Source organism: Etheostoma spectabile, chromosome 6, assembly GCF_008692095.1.
Source record: "Etheostoma spectabile isolate EspeVRDwgs_2016 chromosome 6, UIUC_Espe_1.0, whole genome shotgun sequence".
Taxonomy (NCBI): domain Eukaryota; kingdom Metazoa; phylum Chordata; class Actinopteri; order Perciformes; family Percidae; genus Etheostoma; species Etheostoma spectabile.
In genome coordinates, this window is record NC_045738.1 from 7819398 (window position 1) to 7838056 (window position 18659).

The window sequence follows — 18659 nt, forward strand, 5'->3', positions numbered from 1 at the left end:
TTGTCGGCTGCACATCCATGATGCGAATTCCCGTTCACCACTCCAAAGATGCTCTATTGGATTGAGATCTGGTGACTGTGGAGGCCATTTGAGTACAGCGAACTCATTGTCATGTTCGAGAAACCAGGTCTGTGATGATTCCAGCTTTATGACATGGCGCATTATCCTGCTGAAAGTAGCCATCAGAAGTTGGGTACATTATGGTCCTAAAGGGATGGACATGGTCAGCAACAATACTCAGGTAGGCTGTGGCGTTGCAACGATGCTCAATTGGTACCAAGGGGCCCAAAGAGTGCAAGAAAATATTCCCCACACCATGAACACCACCACCACCAGCCTGAACCGTTGATACAAGGCAGGATGGATCCATGCTTTCATGTTGTAGACGCCAAATTCTGACCCTACCATCCGACTGTGCAGCAGAAATCGAGACTCATCAGACCAGGCAACGTTTTTCCATCTTCTATTGTCCAATTTCGATGAGCTTGTGCAAATTGTAGTCTCAGTTTCTGTTCTTAGCTGAAAGGAGTGGCACCCGATGTGGTCTTCTGATGCTGTAGCCTCTGCCTCAAAGTTCGAAGTACTGTGCGTTCAGAGATGCTCTTCTGCCCACCTTGGTTGTAACGGGTGGTTATTGAGTCACTGTTGCCTTCTATCAGCTCGAACCAGTTGGCCATTCTCCTCTGACCTCTGGCATCAACAAGGCATTTCCGCCCACAGAACTGCCGCTCACTGGATGTTTTTTTCTTTTGGACATTCTCTGTAAACCCTAGAGATGGTTGTGCGTGAAAATTCCAGTAGATTAGCAGTTCTGAAATACTAGACCAGCCCTTCTGGCACCAACAATCATGCCACGTTCAAAGTCACTCAAATCACCTTCTTCCCATACTGATGCTCGGTTTGAACTGCAGGAGATTCTCTTGACCATGTCTACATGCCTAAATGCACTGAGTTGCGCCATGTGATTGGCTGCTTTAGAAATTAAGTGTTAACGAGCAGTTGGACAGGTGTACCTAATAAAGTGGCCGGAGAGTGTATATCTATATCATGATATATTAAACGTGCCGTGATAGAGGATTTTATCCAAATCGCACACCCCTACTTTCAAATAAAGGCAACATTAATGAATATTATCAGGCTTTTGAAAAATTCACATTATTTTACTTGAAAATATAAAATATTACAACAAAATGTTGATGTTACAGATTGTACTATTACATATTCATTTGTAATAATAAAATGATGATGGCAGGACTCACAAAGGGAATATAAAGACCTGACAGAAAACATGTTAATCCCTGCGGTGATGAAAGTAGCCTCCTTGAGCACAACACAAATGTTGACAGTACAGTCCCAGTAAACGAGGCCATCCCTCTGTAGGGATGGATCTGTTAAGATTTAGTCCGAGTCTCCCTCCTCCAGTCCTACTGCGCCCACTGCTCCGGCCAACTCCTCCTCACTGCCTCGGAGACGATCACCTGGACACACAAACATGGACGGTCTATCTGATACATTCCTTCACTGCATCCTTAAAAACAAAAGTTGCATTTATGTGTAGCTCTATGAGCTCTTTTATGGTTATATGCCATTGTAAACTAATATTAACTAGGTTATTGAGAGTACACATGTTAACACAAAACATGACTACCTGTACTCTCAATGTCACACATTAAAACAAGGGGAAAACCATTTACATTTAAACTGTTTTGTGTTCACCATGAAAGCTTGTGTCTATTATTAGAATGTGGACCACACATCAGTGAAGGAATCACACCACTGATGTTATCAGATGGCTTCAAGCCTCTGGAGTCTGGAAACCACAAAGCAATTAGCCTAATAATCCACGAGTATCTCAGACATGCTGGTCTCTGTGGTGTTAGAAAGAAATTCAGTGATAAAACACAAAAACATAAAATAGGAAATACTAACGGATGAGCTCAGCGATGGCTCTCTGTGTTCTCCTCTCCAACTTCTCCAGTTTCTTTGCCACATCACGCTTTAGATCCCTAGATTCAAAATCACAATAAAAAGACAATGTCAGAAACATATCATTAATTGTTTAATTATATATTATATAACAATTTTTTGCACCATATTTTTCAGAAAGGTCTTACCAATCTGGTTTTCTTGGGGCGAGGTTGGCCAAATCCTGAAAAAAGAAAACAGCTGAATATAGCTACAACTACTACAACTACTACATTATACTTCAAGAAAGGGCATCACATTTGGAAAAAAGGTGTACTCACCACTTCTTCAATGATGGGCTCTGGATTAGCTGCCTCTAACTGGTCTTTTACTTTATCCTCCACTGCAAACAAAGAATATTTATCATCAGTCATAAATTATATGTAATAATAGCATCAGGAGTCTGTAAGCAATACTCAATGTAGCTTCAGTAGCTGACCATGTATAGCACATTCCTAGAGGCAATGTGACATTAACAGTACTGTAACCTCAAAATGATTTGAAGTTATTGTTTCGTCAAAGCTTGTTTATGAAGAGTTCTCACCTGATGCAGGTTTGGCTTTGGGCACCTGCCTCCCCTTCAGCTCTTCATCCTCTGGAGTGTAATTCCTCAGCTTCAGCTCTCTGAGGACAGAAATCACAATGCATTATCACTCAACAACGCAATCTCACTCTTTTTCCTCACACTTTGGTAACTGTCCAGGAGGTGGCAGTGTGGGCAAATATATCCCACCAGAGATTAAGCAGCATAAAGGACCATCTGCAAACGCCACACAGCTGCACATCTAACATCTAGTGGAGGTCGGGTATAATGTGCCTCTTTATTCCTATGAACACGTCTGATTAACATGTTCCACCTGCTCCTGGACATAGACTTGCAGAGAGCAGCAAACAGCTGAGGAATGCTGTCCTTGATGTTGAATTACGCAGTCTTTCATCACATCTCTGCCCAGAGGAATTCTTGGCAAGCTTAGCTGACATCTCTGCAGATTATACATAAAGTCCAGAGGCAGAGGTAAACTATTGTCTGACCGAGCACAGACCAAGACAGTTATCAGCTGCTCCGAGCTTAACATGGATTCGTGACGAGTCTCAAGAGGGTACACTCATGATACATTCATCACACCACTGCTGACAACAGACAGAACGATGCCTTGTAAGGGTATGGGCAGGAATGCTAGTCATGTTCTGCCTTTGGCTGCCTGTCCCTCTTCTGTCTCTGTGCCTCCTGAATCTCTCCTGACAAGGAATATGTCGTTCTATCCATCTCATCATTAAATAGAATACTCAGGCCAATCATATTGCAGTCACAACAAATAATAAAATGTGTTGTTTTTTTTAAACAATGTTTTGCATTTGTTTGAAGTAAAACACAATCTTAATATACAGTACATATGATACAAACTGAGTCTATAAAACTACAATAAAATGAATTAAATTAACTGAAGGAAACTACATGACCAAGCCCCACAGTTACAGTGTTACAAAGTCCAGATGCCCTGCCAGCACATTTCTTAGCTTAGAGTTTAGAGTAGCCAGAAGGCATCTGTTCAACTACAGGCCATCATTTATCAGCCTTCAATAGATCATGTTCTGATGAAATAAAACATAAAATCAAAAAAAGGATGGCACAATGTGTCATGGAATCAACAAATTGAAAAAAGACTTTCTTTCAGAAGGCAAAGATGCACTCAACAAAATCTTAGACCACCTAAAGATGGTGCTGGTTGAAAAAGAAAATAACAAAAAGGACAAAGTTCCTCTGGGGAACAACTTGTGTTTAAAACTCCATGACAATGTGTTCATTTACATTTTTACATTTTTGTGTAGAAATTGGGGCATGAAAGGAAGGTCAAAGCAAAGGGTCTCCATAACATTATCATATTTCATCGGAGGACTGTGAATATTACAGCAAATGTAATGGGGTATTGTGACATACTTTTTTAGGATCCCTTGTCATGGAAAAGTAGTGGTAGTCAAAATAAATGTTTGACCTGGTGTGGACCATTAATATCTAAACTTAATATCACGCCATCCCAGCAGGTAAATGTCAAGATATTTTGTTGTAAGCCAAAGAACAGATGGGAAGACAGGGACTGAAAAACATTCCACTACTAGCAGGACAATGAAAAAAACAGGATATACAGACTGTACTGTAAATACAATACTTAATCGTCTCTTAGTTCAATGCGTCCAAACCTTTACAGTGTGTTTACATGTATCCACTTCAAGGGCACCGTGGCATCAAAGAGAGTTAGTGACTGACCCAAGTGTGTCTCTTTTTCTTAAATGTTTAGAGTGAACTGTGGCTGAGGAGGTGCATTAAAGTGTTCAAATGTTTACACTGATCCCAAGGTACCTGCTCCATTCACTAGAGCAAAAATAGCTCCAGCCAACAACTAACGTTTTCATTATACAAAAGCCAAGGAGATTGTTATGGTTAACATATAATTAGTCAAATTAGTCATATCAATATTTTAGAGGCTTTTGGACTTCCTCGAATCGTTTTTTGCTTCTTTTCTTTTAATTCAAAATTTTAATTACCTATCTGTCTTAAATGAAAACAGCAGTTCTAACACCTAACAAAATGTGCCACGGAAAGCAGAAACTTGCCGTTTGTGCATTTTGTAAAAATAAGCTTGGAGGAATGTATGATAACACACAAACTACTGTTTTCTTGTGGATTATTCATTTCAGTAGCAATAACTTTAGGAAAGAAAATGTTGATTGTGTTCTTTCATGTTTGGCTTTGGCAATTTGATATCCCATGATACTGTCACACTTATTACAAGATACATTACACTCATATCTTGCTACAAATGTGTTTCTTGATTTAGCAAAACACTGATTAAAAACACCCAGAGTACATTCAACACTACACATTTTTTATTCACTGAAAAATGTCTCAGTTAAGCATTTAAAGTGCAGCTATTTTCAACCTCATGAGAGAGATCTATCCTGTTGGACTGGAGGAAATACAGCCCAGTCACTCCCTCAGTGCTGTCAGTGCAGTCATTAAATATAAACAATGGAAAAAAGGTCCTGTAGGACAGGAATGATGGCTGCTCCTTCCTACCGTCTAACACACAAAGTTGAGTAAACTGCAGGATATTTGAGCAGCTTATAGCACGAGGCTGTGATCCAGCCCAGTGTAAACACTGCATCTCATGACCAGGGGGCTGTTTCACAAAACCCAGATAGCGGATTAAGTTGGGATTTTCCAGGTTGCCTGGCTGAATTTAGCTGTGACTTGGTTTTCATGAAAGCAGTGGCACACAAATTACCATGCAGATTTATTATGTGCAGCTAGCCTGCTCCAGACCAGGCTAACAGCCAGGCTTGATTACTCGTCGTGATGCCTTTTCTGTTCAGTCACTCCGATGTAAATCATGACATGCATTGCTTGTGTGAAAAATATGATTCACAAAACCCAGCAGCCATGTTTGTGTACAGTGTGATGAACCCACCTGTGCTTTTCCTCAGTAGTCTCCTCTAGTGAAGCTTTTTTGTTCTCTGGCTCCCCGTCTTCCTGCTCTCGCCCCTGTTAAAATAACACGATTAAAAAATTTACCATACAGTATTCTCAACATCAATCTTCTTTCAGTGGACTGGCTAGAATTAGCATATCATTGGCAGATTAAAACTGTATTCTGCCTTTAAGAATCACCAAATTATTAAATAAATACTGACAATACAAACGATGACCCCTAAATACGACCTTAAAAAATTGAAAAATGGGCCTGATAAATGACATGCTCCTTAAACAACCACAGCAAGACAGACTGTGGCCTATACTAAATTATACACACAATAATGAAATTGGCTTGCGGAAATGCAAGGGAAAACAATTATATTGTCTCCAAGTGAAAAGTGACAACAAAGGACATTGAACCCCTCCCATCTTGCATTTTCCTGAAGAGGTTTCCTGTCCACTTGCTAGAACAATTCAGGGGAATGACTCATTCTTGAAGTGTAGGCCTAGTACAAAAAGGGAAAACAACCCCGGCTTTAGGAATGTCAACAGCTATTTATTAAACATTGCTAGTCATGCCAGCGTGCAGCTGTTAAACAGCAGCTTAGCAAAACACAATCTGGTCAAAATGCCAAAACAGTGGCTTGCACATTGAAGAGGGTTTTCGTGTTACAAGAAGAATTCATATCCAGAACCAAATAATTGCAGAATAACTTTGTTATGTTTAAATGGTTTAAAACAGACAGCAGGCCACTGAGAAACAACTAAAACTCTGGTGCAACAACCTGCTCTCCGTCCAGTATAATACATGAGTCAAGACCAAAGGTGTGTGTTGATGACATTTTGAAGTACAATTATCACGGGAAATATTTGCTCAGCATTCAACCTTATCTTGATAATATACTGATTATCTGATACAAGTCTCAAACACTTCTATAATTTCACTCTACAGCGTGTGTAGTGACTGCTGAGATGTGCTGTTATTTTGTGGTTTGGTTGCTACTTTAAAATGTTTTATTCACAGATTATACAGATACACAGTTTTTCATCTGCTCCGTTCATACAACTGAGGCATCTCTCCATGCTTCATTAAAGTCCTCTTTTACAGCAGCAAAGTTTTTTGGGTTTTTTTGCTTTCTTTTGACTTCCATTTATAAGCCTGCATTCACACTGACTGCGTCAAAAATCGCAGGTCTGCCCGTTCATTTTGAATGGGGGTAGTGCGTTTAGGCTATCGCAGTGGGTGCTGCAGAAGGGAGCAAAAAAAAAAAAAGACAAAACATATTTTTATTTATTTATTTTATTATTATTATTATTATTTTTTTAAAGCAGCAGCCTGTGGGAAAAGGTTGAGACCGGTTCAACTTTTGGAGAAACGCAAACTGGCATCACGCTGCGGGGACCAATCATGTGACCGGCGTTCAAGCTTGTCGTTCCGTTTTGAGGAGGTGTGAGAGTCCTACACGGTAAACTGGAAACGTCAGTGCCCCTTATGCTGCCACGAGAACGTTTTTAAACACTATGGAGGGTAAACAACTAAACACAAGCACTTAACTGCCCAGGAGTTTGTGGCTGCATTTAAAGGGTGCATTGCAATAAAGTGATGTAATATTCTGTTACCAGATTGTTCTAGCTCTATTTTTTTTCTTTTTTTTTTTTACCGTTACCCACTTAGTTATTACATCTACATCACTGAAGATTATTTATCTTAAATCTCATTGTGAAGATATTTGTTAAAGCACCAATTGTCAACCCTATATTATCTCCACAATATGGACATTGAGGTATTAGGACAAGCATATCGCGATATCTGATTTTCTCCATATCGCCCAGCCCTACTTTAAGGCAGCAGTGATCCTTCCATTATGGGAGGATCAGAGCTCTCTTCCCTGCAGCTGCTATCCTGAACCTCTGCTGGTCAGCAGCATATTGAGGTCCTATATCTGTTAAATGGATTGCTGAACATCAACCTTAAGATCAAATGCTGCTTCAGCTCTGGTTTTACCAGTTTATTAAATGCATTGTCACGAGGCTTAGGCTGTGCAATGTGACTTTAGTTTGTGTAACGTTATGGTACCTCACCTCGGATCTATGAGCTAACTGTTTGTGCCAATTTACTGTAACAGACATCTCGCAGCTGATCAGTTTGGGTGAAGCTGGATTTCAGCCAGCTACATGTATTTCATTGGCAGTTCAAAACATCGTCAAAGTTCTCATTCATTCGTATTAACTAAGATTTAGGTAATATATTGTTAATTTTGATACACGAGTAGAGCTTAAATTACTTTGTTATTGTCTCTGAGAAAACAAGTCCGAACAAGTTAGCTTCGGAGATTAGCTGCACAGGCAAACCAGATAAACTACAAACGCAATGTAACAATTAAATATAGAACTTAACTAGATCTGAATTAAATAGGTAAACCTAAAATAACCTAACAGCACAGCAAAGCCACGAACCAACGTTGTGATTAATTTTCTAACTACATAAATATGCTAACGTTAGCTATAAGCTAAGTCGGCTAACGTTACCTCACTAACAAAAAGAAGCAGCTGGCTATGATGCATTTATCAGAAACCAGACATCACAAGACAAGACACGTACATGAAGTTGTTTTTCCCGTATTGCTTTTAGCCTCTCTTTTCTCTTCAGGGCCTGCTCCTGTAGCGACCCAACATTTCGCTCCATGTTTTCGTCTCTGCACGCTGCTCAGTGCTCTCTGACATCTGTTGACGAGCCTCCTGACTGAGGCTGCAAAATCGACCGTCGAGCACATCGATTGCAGTGGCCTATCAGATCATGTGATATTTTTATGTTTTATTGAAACATTTCTTCAAAATCATGAATTAGATTGATTAAATTTGAAGCGTTCATATTTCAAAATCAAAATGGTTTAGGATGATGAGATTTTCCACATTTTAAACGGAACAGCTTTTGATGGGGTCAGGTGTAGGCTATTGCCACGTAGCGTAGGCTACTTGAATTGATATAACTTTCAGTAGCTCTGGGTTATTTTTGGATAGTATTTAAAAATAAGTATGTACTATTAGCAGACCTATACATTAAGGGGAATACAAAGGACAGCCTGGCACACTGTCCCGCCTGTTGATGGTCACACTGGCAGGTCCTGGTTAGGAATGTAGGCCATCGCCATGGTAATCCAGCTGCCTCAAGCTTCACTGTGCCCATCCTCCTCATAACCAAGTGTATGACAACACAAACCTGGTCATGTCAAAGGTGCTAAAAAGGTTAAATATAATAACACTAATAAATCAACACATTACCCATTCGTAATACATTTTAACGGTCCACCAAGAGACAACTTACTGTAACTCCTGTTATACCATAGCAGATAGGAATACATTGTCTGTAAACTAACAAATCAATACAACCATTTGTCTAGAGACAGGGTGCATTTTCTCACAATCTACAAGGTGTTTTACAAGCAAAAACCATATGCTAAACATGTACAAATATATTTATATGATAAACCTGTTAAATATAATACTTTGTCAGACACACAAATACCTAACTGCATGCAGTACACCTGACTCCTCTTGCAAGATGTGTCGAGAACAAAGTTATTTCAGTAGGCCTAGCCTATATATCTTATATCATTATAATTTTTTTAGGGAATTGAAAAATAAGTGAAGTGTGTCATTTTCATATAAATGGGTAAGCTGTTGCCAGACTTCCTTTTCAGGGATAGACAAAAAGACAATTTTTTTAAATGAGCCCTTTAAATTTGACAATTTTGTAGCCATACAGTTCTGCTGCACATACGTCAACACTTTTACTAGAGTAATAGTTTGAACATATTCCTATATTTCACTTTTAGTATCAATCAATTGTAGCCTACCTGTGTAGTCTCTCCATTGTTAACATGATAATGGGTCTTCATCAGGTATATAATAAAAGTATGAGCAATAATTATTTATTACATTCTACTAATTCACCAGGAACCATTGTTTAACCAGTTGTTAGCGTCTGAAGTTCAGTCGTGTGTTTGTCTGTCTTTGTGTTATCATTACTACATGTTGCTTACTGTGCAACTTCAGCCTCAGTCTACTGAACTTGTATGCATACAACAAAATTGGCACAAGGCTTTTGTATCAAAACTATGATAACTTTGCACATGTGAGTTAATAGGCTGCCAATTCTGTTGCAAATGCTGCAGCATTTCATCAACTTCCCTTTGTCAGTTCTGGAGAAGCTGTGTGTGTGTGTGTGTGTGTGTGTGTGTGTGTGTGTGTGTGTGTGTGTGTGTGTGTGTGTGTGTGTGTGTGTGTGTGTGTGTGTGTGTGTGTCTTTAAGAATATCAGCCTACCTGTGAGCATGTAGCCTACAGTCAACTCAGGTCTTTATCATGTTAATAGAGTCAGACACTAGTTGCTGATAACACGCTGCTGCTCATCACAGATAACACAGGACTGTACACCTCCAGACTGATCAAATCCTCATGAGCAGCGCAGTCATTTCTTGGTCTTGAGCGAATGGCATCTGTCGCTTCCGTGGGAACTCTCCCCAAATAGGAATTACACAGCAACAAGCTCGCTCTAAACGCGGACATGGGTGTTCCTGCTCCAGACATGCATTTCCACGCATTTTTGTTCCTGGTTTTATAATTTAGACAACGATCGCACCGTGGCCACGCTCATACCGTGGTGCTTTGCTTTTCATGCCACTGTGATAACTTTGCGTGTCGACACAGAAATCACTTTTGCGTGGATTATTGTGGCCGAATTTGCAGGAATGTTTCCTATAGGTTGCCGCGTCCTCCTGCCTTTAGGAAACAACTTCAAACAGCCCTGGCTTTGACCATGCTTACCAGTATATGATTTATTTAAAAACAGGAATATGAGCAACCACAAAGGCGGCGGGATGGCATCGAAGGAAAGGCTGTATGAGCTGTGGATGTTATTTTACACAAAGGTGAGTGCAAGTCCGGAAGACCTGACGGTGACACCTGTTAGAGCAGGTCCTCTGCCTTAAGTTTATAACATGACCCGATAAACATGACCATAGTGTGTGTGTGTGTGTGTGTGTGTGTGTGTGTTCTGTAGCCTACTACATCCGTGCTATTATCAGGTCTCTGTCATTTGTTGTAAACGGTTACATGAGGAAGTCGTTTTTTGTGCCTGTTTGTACAGCAGCTGTTTATTTACCAAGTGGTGGTGGCTAGCCTGTGCATAGGCTACTATATCGTGTCACATCACATGACTGTGTCACTAAACCATTTAAGTTATTGAAAGCACTAAGTAATCATGGTATTTGAAGCAGGGTAACCCACTAAATGGAGTGTGTTTTTGATCCTGTACCTGCGACGCAGGTGTCATTATAGGCTACTTCCTGTTCTTTCCGGTAGTGTCTCTTAAGCATGTCACATTGAAACCATAATAGGATTCATTAATTAAGCTTGTTTTATTGTTCACGGAAATATTCTCACTTATTAGGGAACATCTCTTTTTGACTTGGTGCCAGATGAACAATGCCTTTTACTCCATAGTTCAAATAGTAAACAAGAAACAATATTGTTGTCAAAAATAATTTGGCCATATCGTAAATTCAGTGTTTTGTGTAGTCTTTTGTTCTCAAATGTTGCCCCTGTGGGTGTCACTGCAGCTCATCCCTTTGGTTGTTCATCAAGGCGCTATTTCTCGGTAATAACACTGAAAACAAATTAATAGAAACAAAAATATTGCACATGCTCATGTCATGTCTCCTTTGGAAGGAATAATACAGTTTGGCTGCAAATAAAATGAAGTATTATTATTTAATGGGTTTGCAATATGCTTCTATGCCTGAAGACAGAGAAAACAAGATGAGACTTCTTTCCAAGTTTGCATGCACTCACTGCGGGCATAAAGACTGTTCTCCTATTATCACTGTGGATCTAAAGGGCAGGTTTCTTCAAGGGTAAAATCTAGTCAAATATAGGACATTTTTCATTACATGTCTGTATTATCTGTAAATGTTGCTTTAATTTGGGACAAGCCTTTATTTCCAATCTAGGAAACCAGACACATGCTTTTAACAGTGCAGAAGTCAATGCTGGAATAACTGCAATAATGCTCTAAATGTATCGGTGACACACCTCTTGTAGCATTTACTATCAAAGTGGTCATTGTGGTCACTTTGAGCACATCCCACAGGAAGTGTGTCTTCTAATAAGCCGTATTCCTTCCCTTTCGGGCTGCTGTTGCACCACATGGGTCTGCCGATTCAATGAACTTCCCAGGTTATGCCAGTTTTTGTTTTTTTTTACTTTATTTTTATACAATTGTACATAGCGCTGCCATGTATATAAATACACAAATATACAGCACAATATGCATACACAGATATCCTCTACCCATTCCCCACCTTTCCCAATCCCCATGCATCCTCATAAGTGTACATTTGGAGTGAAGTGAAGCTATATTTATTTATATACATAAAAGGCAAGGTAGAATGTACCCTACACACAAACAAGATTATACATAAAGACGCATTATTAAAAGAAAAAGAAAAGAACAATAATAATAAGAACCTAACAAAAATAAATACATAAATAAAAAATAAATTAAGTAAATATTTAATAGAGGTAGTCTTTTGGTTATCCTCAGAGTGGCATTACTCCTCTTCCCAGTCCCCCGCAGAAACCTTATCAAAATAATCCATGAAAGACCCCCAGGTTGAGTGGAATTCTCCCACGTTTCTTCTGAGTGAGTATTTTATCTTTCCTAACTTTTACATGATACATGACGTCTTTAAGCCACCTGGTGTGGGATGGAGATTTTTGGATTTGCCAGTCTTTAACAAACACAACATGTTGTTGACGCTGTCTCAAGTTATCTGTTGCTTATGCAAGTCATTCATATATGCGTGGGTGTGCCCTTGGATATGACTGTGACAGCTGTCTAGCATCTCGATGTGCAAAGACCACTTCCTCTTGGCTATCAGTTAGTTTTCATCAGTGGCTCCAAGGCTAAAGGAACGATGCGATGAAGGATGGCAGAAGCAAGGGATTTAATTGAGCCATCAACAGCACTGGGTTTTGTGATTCAGAGAAACACAATAAGCTAGAGAAAGGCAGAAGAAACTTCAGAGAACAATCACCTGCATCTACTATTGAAATGATCACCATGATGTTTTGTTGCTACCTTTTTAGTCAACTAGACACATCCCATCTCCGACTCACAGGCATTGTTTTATGATCATGTCCCTCATCACGGAAAGTTTTGACTATTGCAAATTAGTCAAACTGGACAAGGGACCGCAGCTTTGTTTAACAGGCATTTTGGTAGAGCAGCAAACAAGCTAGTAGCAATGGCCTGACACACTGTTTGAGTCACAACAAACACACCAGGCAGATGTCTTTACACCCAGATCTCAATTTCAGCCATTTTTCATCCTTGTGTGTCTTTGTTGATGGCAATTTGTCAGTATTCAGATATGTGTCTTATTTTCAAGTTTTTGTTCTGCATTTACTAAGTATTCAGTAACCTCATGTTAGATTATGGGAGTTTACAGTATATAGTAAAGCTGAGATGAATCCTAAAAGTTGATGCCAAAATTTGAGTACATGCAGTGTCTCAGCCATTGTTCCACATTTGCAGTAAGAATGCAGAACGTGCTCAAGCTTGTTGGGGATAAAGGAGCTCTGCTTCCTCCGATTATGCAAGAGATCACACACCCCTTTCGAGATCAGCTGAGGTTTAGGAACGAAAAGCTGCTGTGCTATAATAAGCAGGCCGGCAATGATTGATACATTGATGGTTTTCTGGATAACATCTCCTGTTATGTACCAGGAATTAGTTTCATTTACTACAGTCAAGACAACAGTGTATGGATACATTATAACACAATACACTTTTATTTACAATGTAAACATTCAATGTTTACTCACTAAATGCTTCCTGCTTATCAGGTTTGTGCAGTTTAATCATCCAGACTCTTAGGCCTTGTTTAAACGTACATGGTTATTTTGAAAAACAGAGACATTTCCCTTTGTTTGAGCCCTTTGTTTACACGCAAATGAAAAATGGAGAAAACACTCCGGCCAGAGTGGAGATTTTGGAAATTGTTGCTATTTCTGGGATTCTGTTTGGGCTTGAGCTTCTCGTTACACTGCCACCTACAGGTTTGGCATGCTCTCGACGGCATTAGCGACATATGTACACGGGTACGTGTAACCCAACACTTTTCTGAAAACTGACAGCTGGGCACAATGTTATTTTTGAAAGTGGTCAGGTTGAAATGTCCATTTATGAAAATAGCCATCCATGTTTAAACGTAGCCTTGTACAGTACAATAAGCAAAACATGCATGTTTCTTCAATCTGCTGGAATTAAAAACCACCTTACTGGCACAATTTCAGAGCTCCATATCTCATAACTGAGAATGCTTTTCAGGCCATCATAAATTGCTCATGCCTAACAGGCATAGAAATAAGAGCAACATAAGAGTGTGATCAAATCATTAATTTTGCAATTAATAGGTAATTAGGTTCAAAATTGTGACCAATTTAATGACGTAGACGAAGTATTAGTAAGAAGTTACCAGAGCCCAAAGTTATGACTCCCATGTTTTTTGCCATGCTATAATCAATTCACAGTTATACAAAACTGAGAAAACCAATCAAAACAAACAAAACAAACTATTCAAAGACATTAACTTGGACTGTTTATGACATTTTAAGCAGAATATGTCACTTAAATATGCAGTGAGAAAGCTTTTATGTATAGTGAGCTTATGTGGTCCACACAGTGTCTACTGCCGAGAGATAACCAACCCAAGACACACTGAGGTAAACAACAGATTCCTAGTTGTCATTATTCTGGACGAGAGTAAAACAAAGAAGCATCTTTCCAAACAGTGTGGACACAGTAAGATGTAAGGCTGGCTGAGAAAAAGTGTGTGATTATCCTGTGATCATTATCTTAAGAGACTGTTAGAGGGATTAATTAAAGCCCGTAGCCTGTAACCATCCATACAGCTGGGGAACCAACTCCCTCCACTACTACTGTTATTATTGTTATTATTATTATTATTATTATTGTTATAAACACAGTGAACCTGGGTTATACCTTGATCGAGCCATTGTTGTGAAAGGGATATCAGAGAGTCATATTTCCTGGCTCACCCTACTGTGTATTTGTCTCCGTTACTGATCATGCTATGATTCACTTCAATATAAGAAATGCAACAACAACAACAACAGCTTACTATGTCTGTCCTATGAGCCCTGTGATTGAATTCCCTCGACCTGTTACCTCGATCTCCCCTGTTTACCAACAGAAGGGCCAACCAGGAAAATCAAAGTGCTCTTTGCTTTCACTTGTGCAGGAAGCCGGAGCGAAGCAGAATGCCAAGCAGCAGAGAGCCACACAGCTGCTTTGCCATGTGCAGAGAAATCTGAGATAAATTACACAGTTTAAAGGGGTTGCCACCTCATGGTTGGTGTGTGACATCTGTTCCAAAAAGCGTCTTTATCAAACAAATCCTTCCACTTGTTGTTCTGGGCAATGTTGAGGGAAAGAATGCTCAATAGTAGTTTTGTGAGGGATGGTTTTTAGTGCACAAGTATGTTTTTTTAATGTATTTCCCCTGTTTTTACTTCTCATTAGCAAACCACATTCACTTCCTATTTGATCAATTGTTTTTTATTATACGCTAGAAATCTAGCTGTGCCAGGTACACTTGACAGAGTACAGGTGCACTTGACAGGGTACAGAAAAAAAATATACAGAAATGAAACTAGAAAGCAAAGCTTACGTTTTTATACTTAGTCATTCTCAGTGTAAAAATGATGGCTGTCCTCATATCAGTTGTAAAGTCATAAATTCTGAATCACATCACTTAATTAACCCGTATTATTTAGTTTCTTTGTACATTGTGAATTCCAGTAGTCTTAATTGGAATGGATGACATATTCCGTGCATGGTATTATCATCAACAACACTGGATGATTAAGCCAGTGTTCAGTCATCAAAAAAACCTGTTGTGTAATGTTAGGGAGTATTCAGTCATTTAGCTACTGTACTTATATTGTAAAATAAGACAAAGCCGAAGGAGTGTTGCAAATATGTCTTTGTGTATTTGCCTCTCCTACTCAAGCCTCAAATACCTGATCGTCCAGATTTTGGAGGCACAAAACATTAGGTTGTTCGTTTAGCTTTACTCTTGTCACAGAGTATATGCAGAGATTTTAATATTTATAACATATATAGTATGTGTGTGAGTGAGATTCACATCATTTTATTGTTTTTTTTTAATAATTTGCTAATCAGATTTTGTATAATATAGCTCACAGTGGGGTAAAGGCATAATGACCTAAGCTTTCTAAAAGTGGAAATAAAGAATTCTTTACATTATGATATTCATTGCCTTGTCACATTTCAGTCTGTCTTAGACTGTCTCAGTCTAAGACAGACTGTCTCAGTCTAAGACAGTCTGTCTGTCTTAGACTGAGAGGCTCAGTGACATATAATTCAACTCAGAAAGCGTCTATTTTTATGTGTTCAATTTATAAAAGCATAGACATTGTCCCGGTGCTTCATGGTTGCTGTGGGAAGTTGTTTTTTTTTTATCTTATAGAGGCCTCTCTCATATCTACTAACAAGTGTAGCAGTAAAACCAAAAGAGGAAGAGGTTTGATGAGAAGACAGCGTATGAAGGAAATAGGCTACGGTTTAAGTGACATGTCATTTCCTGGTTGCTTGCTTGACGATTGGAAGATCATAAAGGAGTGAGTCGCAGACGCTGGTGCTGGTTAAGGATTGGTGTGTGCAGCTTCTGAGCTGCTGGCTGGAGACTACGCTGAAGTCTCATCTGAGACTGGGTTTGCCAGAACCTGGCACCCTGCTCAGCCACATACAATGAGAGATGGACTGGCTCATGAGTCAATGCCAGTTGGTAAAGTCCATTTAACATTAATACAGCAGTAGAAATGTGTTCAGATTATTGCATTAGATTTAATTTTCTCTAGAGGAACTGTGATAATTAGCTACACATTAAACATGCAGTGAGCTACAGCAGTATGTTGTAGCTTTGTACTGCAGTAGTTGTTTAAAGTAACCTACATCAGCTGCAGCAAACTACACACATCTTTTGACCTATTTGCTTGTTGGCTAAGGGGAAGTACCTGATTTATTGTTATACCATGTGCTGTTTGCTCTGCTGCATGTTATTTGTGTACAATGACTCAGTCAGGCTGAAACAACTCATGTCTACCCTCATACTGCCTCAGCTAAATAAAATGTTCGGGTTGTCTCAACGCATGGTACATACAAGGAACATTTTGATATGTCCTGTCTTTTTTGAAACAAGAACCACCACTTGTCTGAATCATCAGGACGTATTAAGCATCATTTGGTTTTATATAAAAATGTTTTGAAAAGAGCAAAACTATTCAGTTTAAAGTTGTTTGTCATTGGTGACCTGTGTGACATTTGGTCTTTGTGAAATTGAGAGACTGATACGATGAGGGAGAAGTGGCAGGATATGTTGTACTGCAGAGGCTGATCGAAGCTGTGATATGTTTGTATGTAAACATCCTCGCACAATTGAAACCATCTTAAATGGTACTATAAGACGCAGTGACGCAGGTACGTCTTGTGTAAGACAATGCCATGCATACAATGAGAAGATGTTATTGAATGTTGACTGCTGCATACTGAGTTTATGACTGAACCAAGGTAACGTTTCGTTTCTTTTAACCTCCCTGTTTTGAAAAGGGAAAGAATTGGCTCGTTTGTTCCTCTGTGAGTTACATCTCTTTGCAACATCCTGTTACCAAAACAGGTCACATGTTTTAGTCAGGGCCATGTTTCAACCAGTTTGTCGCAGTTAAATGCTAAACCTTTTAAGAGTAGAGCCACAACAACTGCGCACAAGCAAAGAACATGTTCCATTGATATTTCTTGTGTAATCACTTTACACATTTTTTTACATGCATTTGTATTTACAAACTCTGCCCGCTGCACATGATCAGAGGCGTGAAGAAGGCCACATTGTTGCCTCATGAGTTCTTTTTCCCTACTGCAGAAAGACGTGGGCTATCTGCAACAGTGGCTGGAGGCGTTCGTGGCATCCTTTGAGAGGCTCATTGATGTGCAGTCATTGGAGCCTCGAAGGTGAGTAGTAACACTTCACAAACTACATAGCCAGAAACTCTTACCGGTTTGTTTTCACCAAAGCAGGATGAACTCTGACCTTCTGTAGACGTACCATTTTGACATGTTTATTGACCTGTGAACACCCCTATTACAATGCCTTATGCCTCTTTCCTACTGCCTCTCACCACCTCTCTTCCCCAATCATCTTCTCCCATATCCCAGGATGGAGGAGTGCAGCTCAGAGGTGCCCTTGCTCCCAAGGGAGGTCCTGGTGCTCCTCAGCACCCAGTTAAGTCAGAGTGCGGTGCACCTCTCCGACACCACCGAGCCCAATGGCACCGCCCCTCACCCCTTGCTCCTCATCAAGTTCTTCATCATTGTTTGCAGGTGAGGGCCAGCTGCCGTATACAGTATATGCATCATCATCATGGCCGTAAATATTGTACATAATGGAACTGTTGTGCCTATGAAAGTATTCGAAAAATCAATGACAGATGTTATCATGATGACAAGCAGTCTCCAGTCGCAAGTCATTAGGAATATATTCGCTAGAATTACTTGTAGTAATATAATAATATACTGTATATAATAAAATTATTTAATAAACAATACACTATAATTACGCTGGACATATCATTTTAGGTATAATATAATATTTTAGGCAGGTACCAGAGACTAAATAAAGTTTATTTTTTGGAAATAAAAATGTACCTGAAACTTTTAACGTACTGCACACAATTAGATAATTTTGTCTTATTCCTTATCAATATTACATTTGTACAAATAAAAAAAGAGCAAATGGTTATAAAAGGGAACCAAATTAATTAGTTTTTTTTTTTTTTACTTTTCCAGAAATTGCATTGCAGATTGTGCAAAGCAGCTGCAACTCAGTGTCAGGAAGTTGTCTATTACATTCTGTGCATCCACTGTAATTGTCTTTCACTGTAACTGTTTTTTTTCCACTACGATGACCATATTGGGTAAGCAGAGTTTCCTAACACTCAATTGCACATATTTCTCTATTCGTCTAGGAATATGGAGAACATTGACCCAGACAAGACTCCGGATTTTGTTTTTGAAACCATCAAGCTTTTGAATTTCTGTTTGGACAAGGTAAGTCCAAACA

At 39.3% G+C, this 18659-nt stretch overlaps 2 protein-coding genes across 4 annotated transcripts in view; one reads left to right on the top strand and one right to left on the bottom strand.

Annotated features, from left to right (window-relative positions):
- Window positions 1-1128: 1128 nt before the first annotated feature.
- On the bottom strand, window positions 1129-8197 carry ccdc12 (coiled-coil domain containing 12). Its single transcript, XM_032519300.1, has 7 exons — window positions 8040-8197; window positions 5433-5506; window positions 2510-2589; window positions 2247-2308; window positions 2115-2149; window positions 1930-2006; window positions 1129-1478 (listed from the first exon to the last, which is right to left on the bottom strand). Exons 1-7 carry the CDS (start codon window positions 8121-8123, stop codon window positions 1399-1401), a joined length of 492 nt encoding a protein of 163 aa, XP_032375191.1. The 5' UTR covers window positions 8124-8197; the 3' UTR covers window positions 1129-1398.
- A 1592-nt stretch (window positions 8198-9789) lies between these two features.
- Window positions 9790-18659, top strand: part of nbeal2 (neurobeachin-like 2) — a 34948-nt gene continuing 26078 nt past the window's right edge. For all 3 annotated transcript variants that reach the window (XM_032519282.1, XM_032519283.1, XM_032519284.1), the window contains exons 1-4: window positions 9790-10367; window positions 17463-17551; window positions 17756-17920; window positions 18565-18646. In XM_032519282.1, the coding sequence (XP_032375173.1) occupies window positions 10293-10367; window positions 17463-17551; window positions 17756-17920; window positions 18565-18646 (411 nt within the window). In that variant the 5' untranslated portion in view covers window positions 9790-10292. The remainder of the gene's footprint in view (window positions 10368-17462; window positions 17552-17755; window positions 17921-18564; window positions 18647-18659) is intronic.

Excerpts from the sequence above, each read along its gene's own strand:
- ccdc12 (XM_032519300.1), bottom strand. The coding sequence starts at position 8,123 with ATGGAGCGAAATGTTGGGTCGCTACAGGAGCAGGCCCTGAAGAGAAAA. Across the intron at positions 2,590-5,432 it reads ACTACTGAGGAAAAGCACAG|AGAGCTGAAGCTGAGGAATT; the intron begins GTGGGTTCATCA and ends TTCTGTCCTCAG. Across the intron at positions 2,309-2,509 it reads CAAAGCCAAACCTGCATCAG|TGGAGGATAAAGTAAAAGAC; the intron begins GTGAGAACTCTT and ends CTTTGTTTGCAG.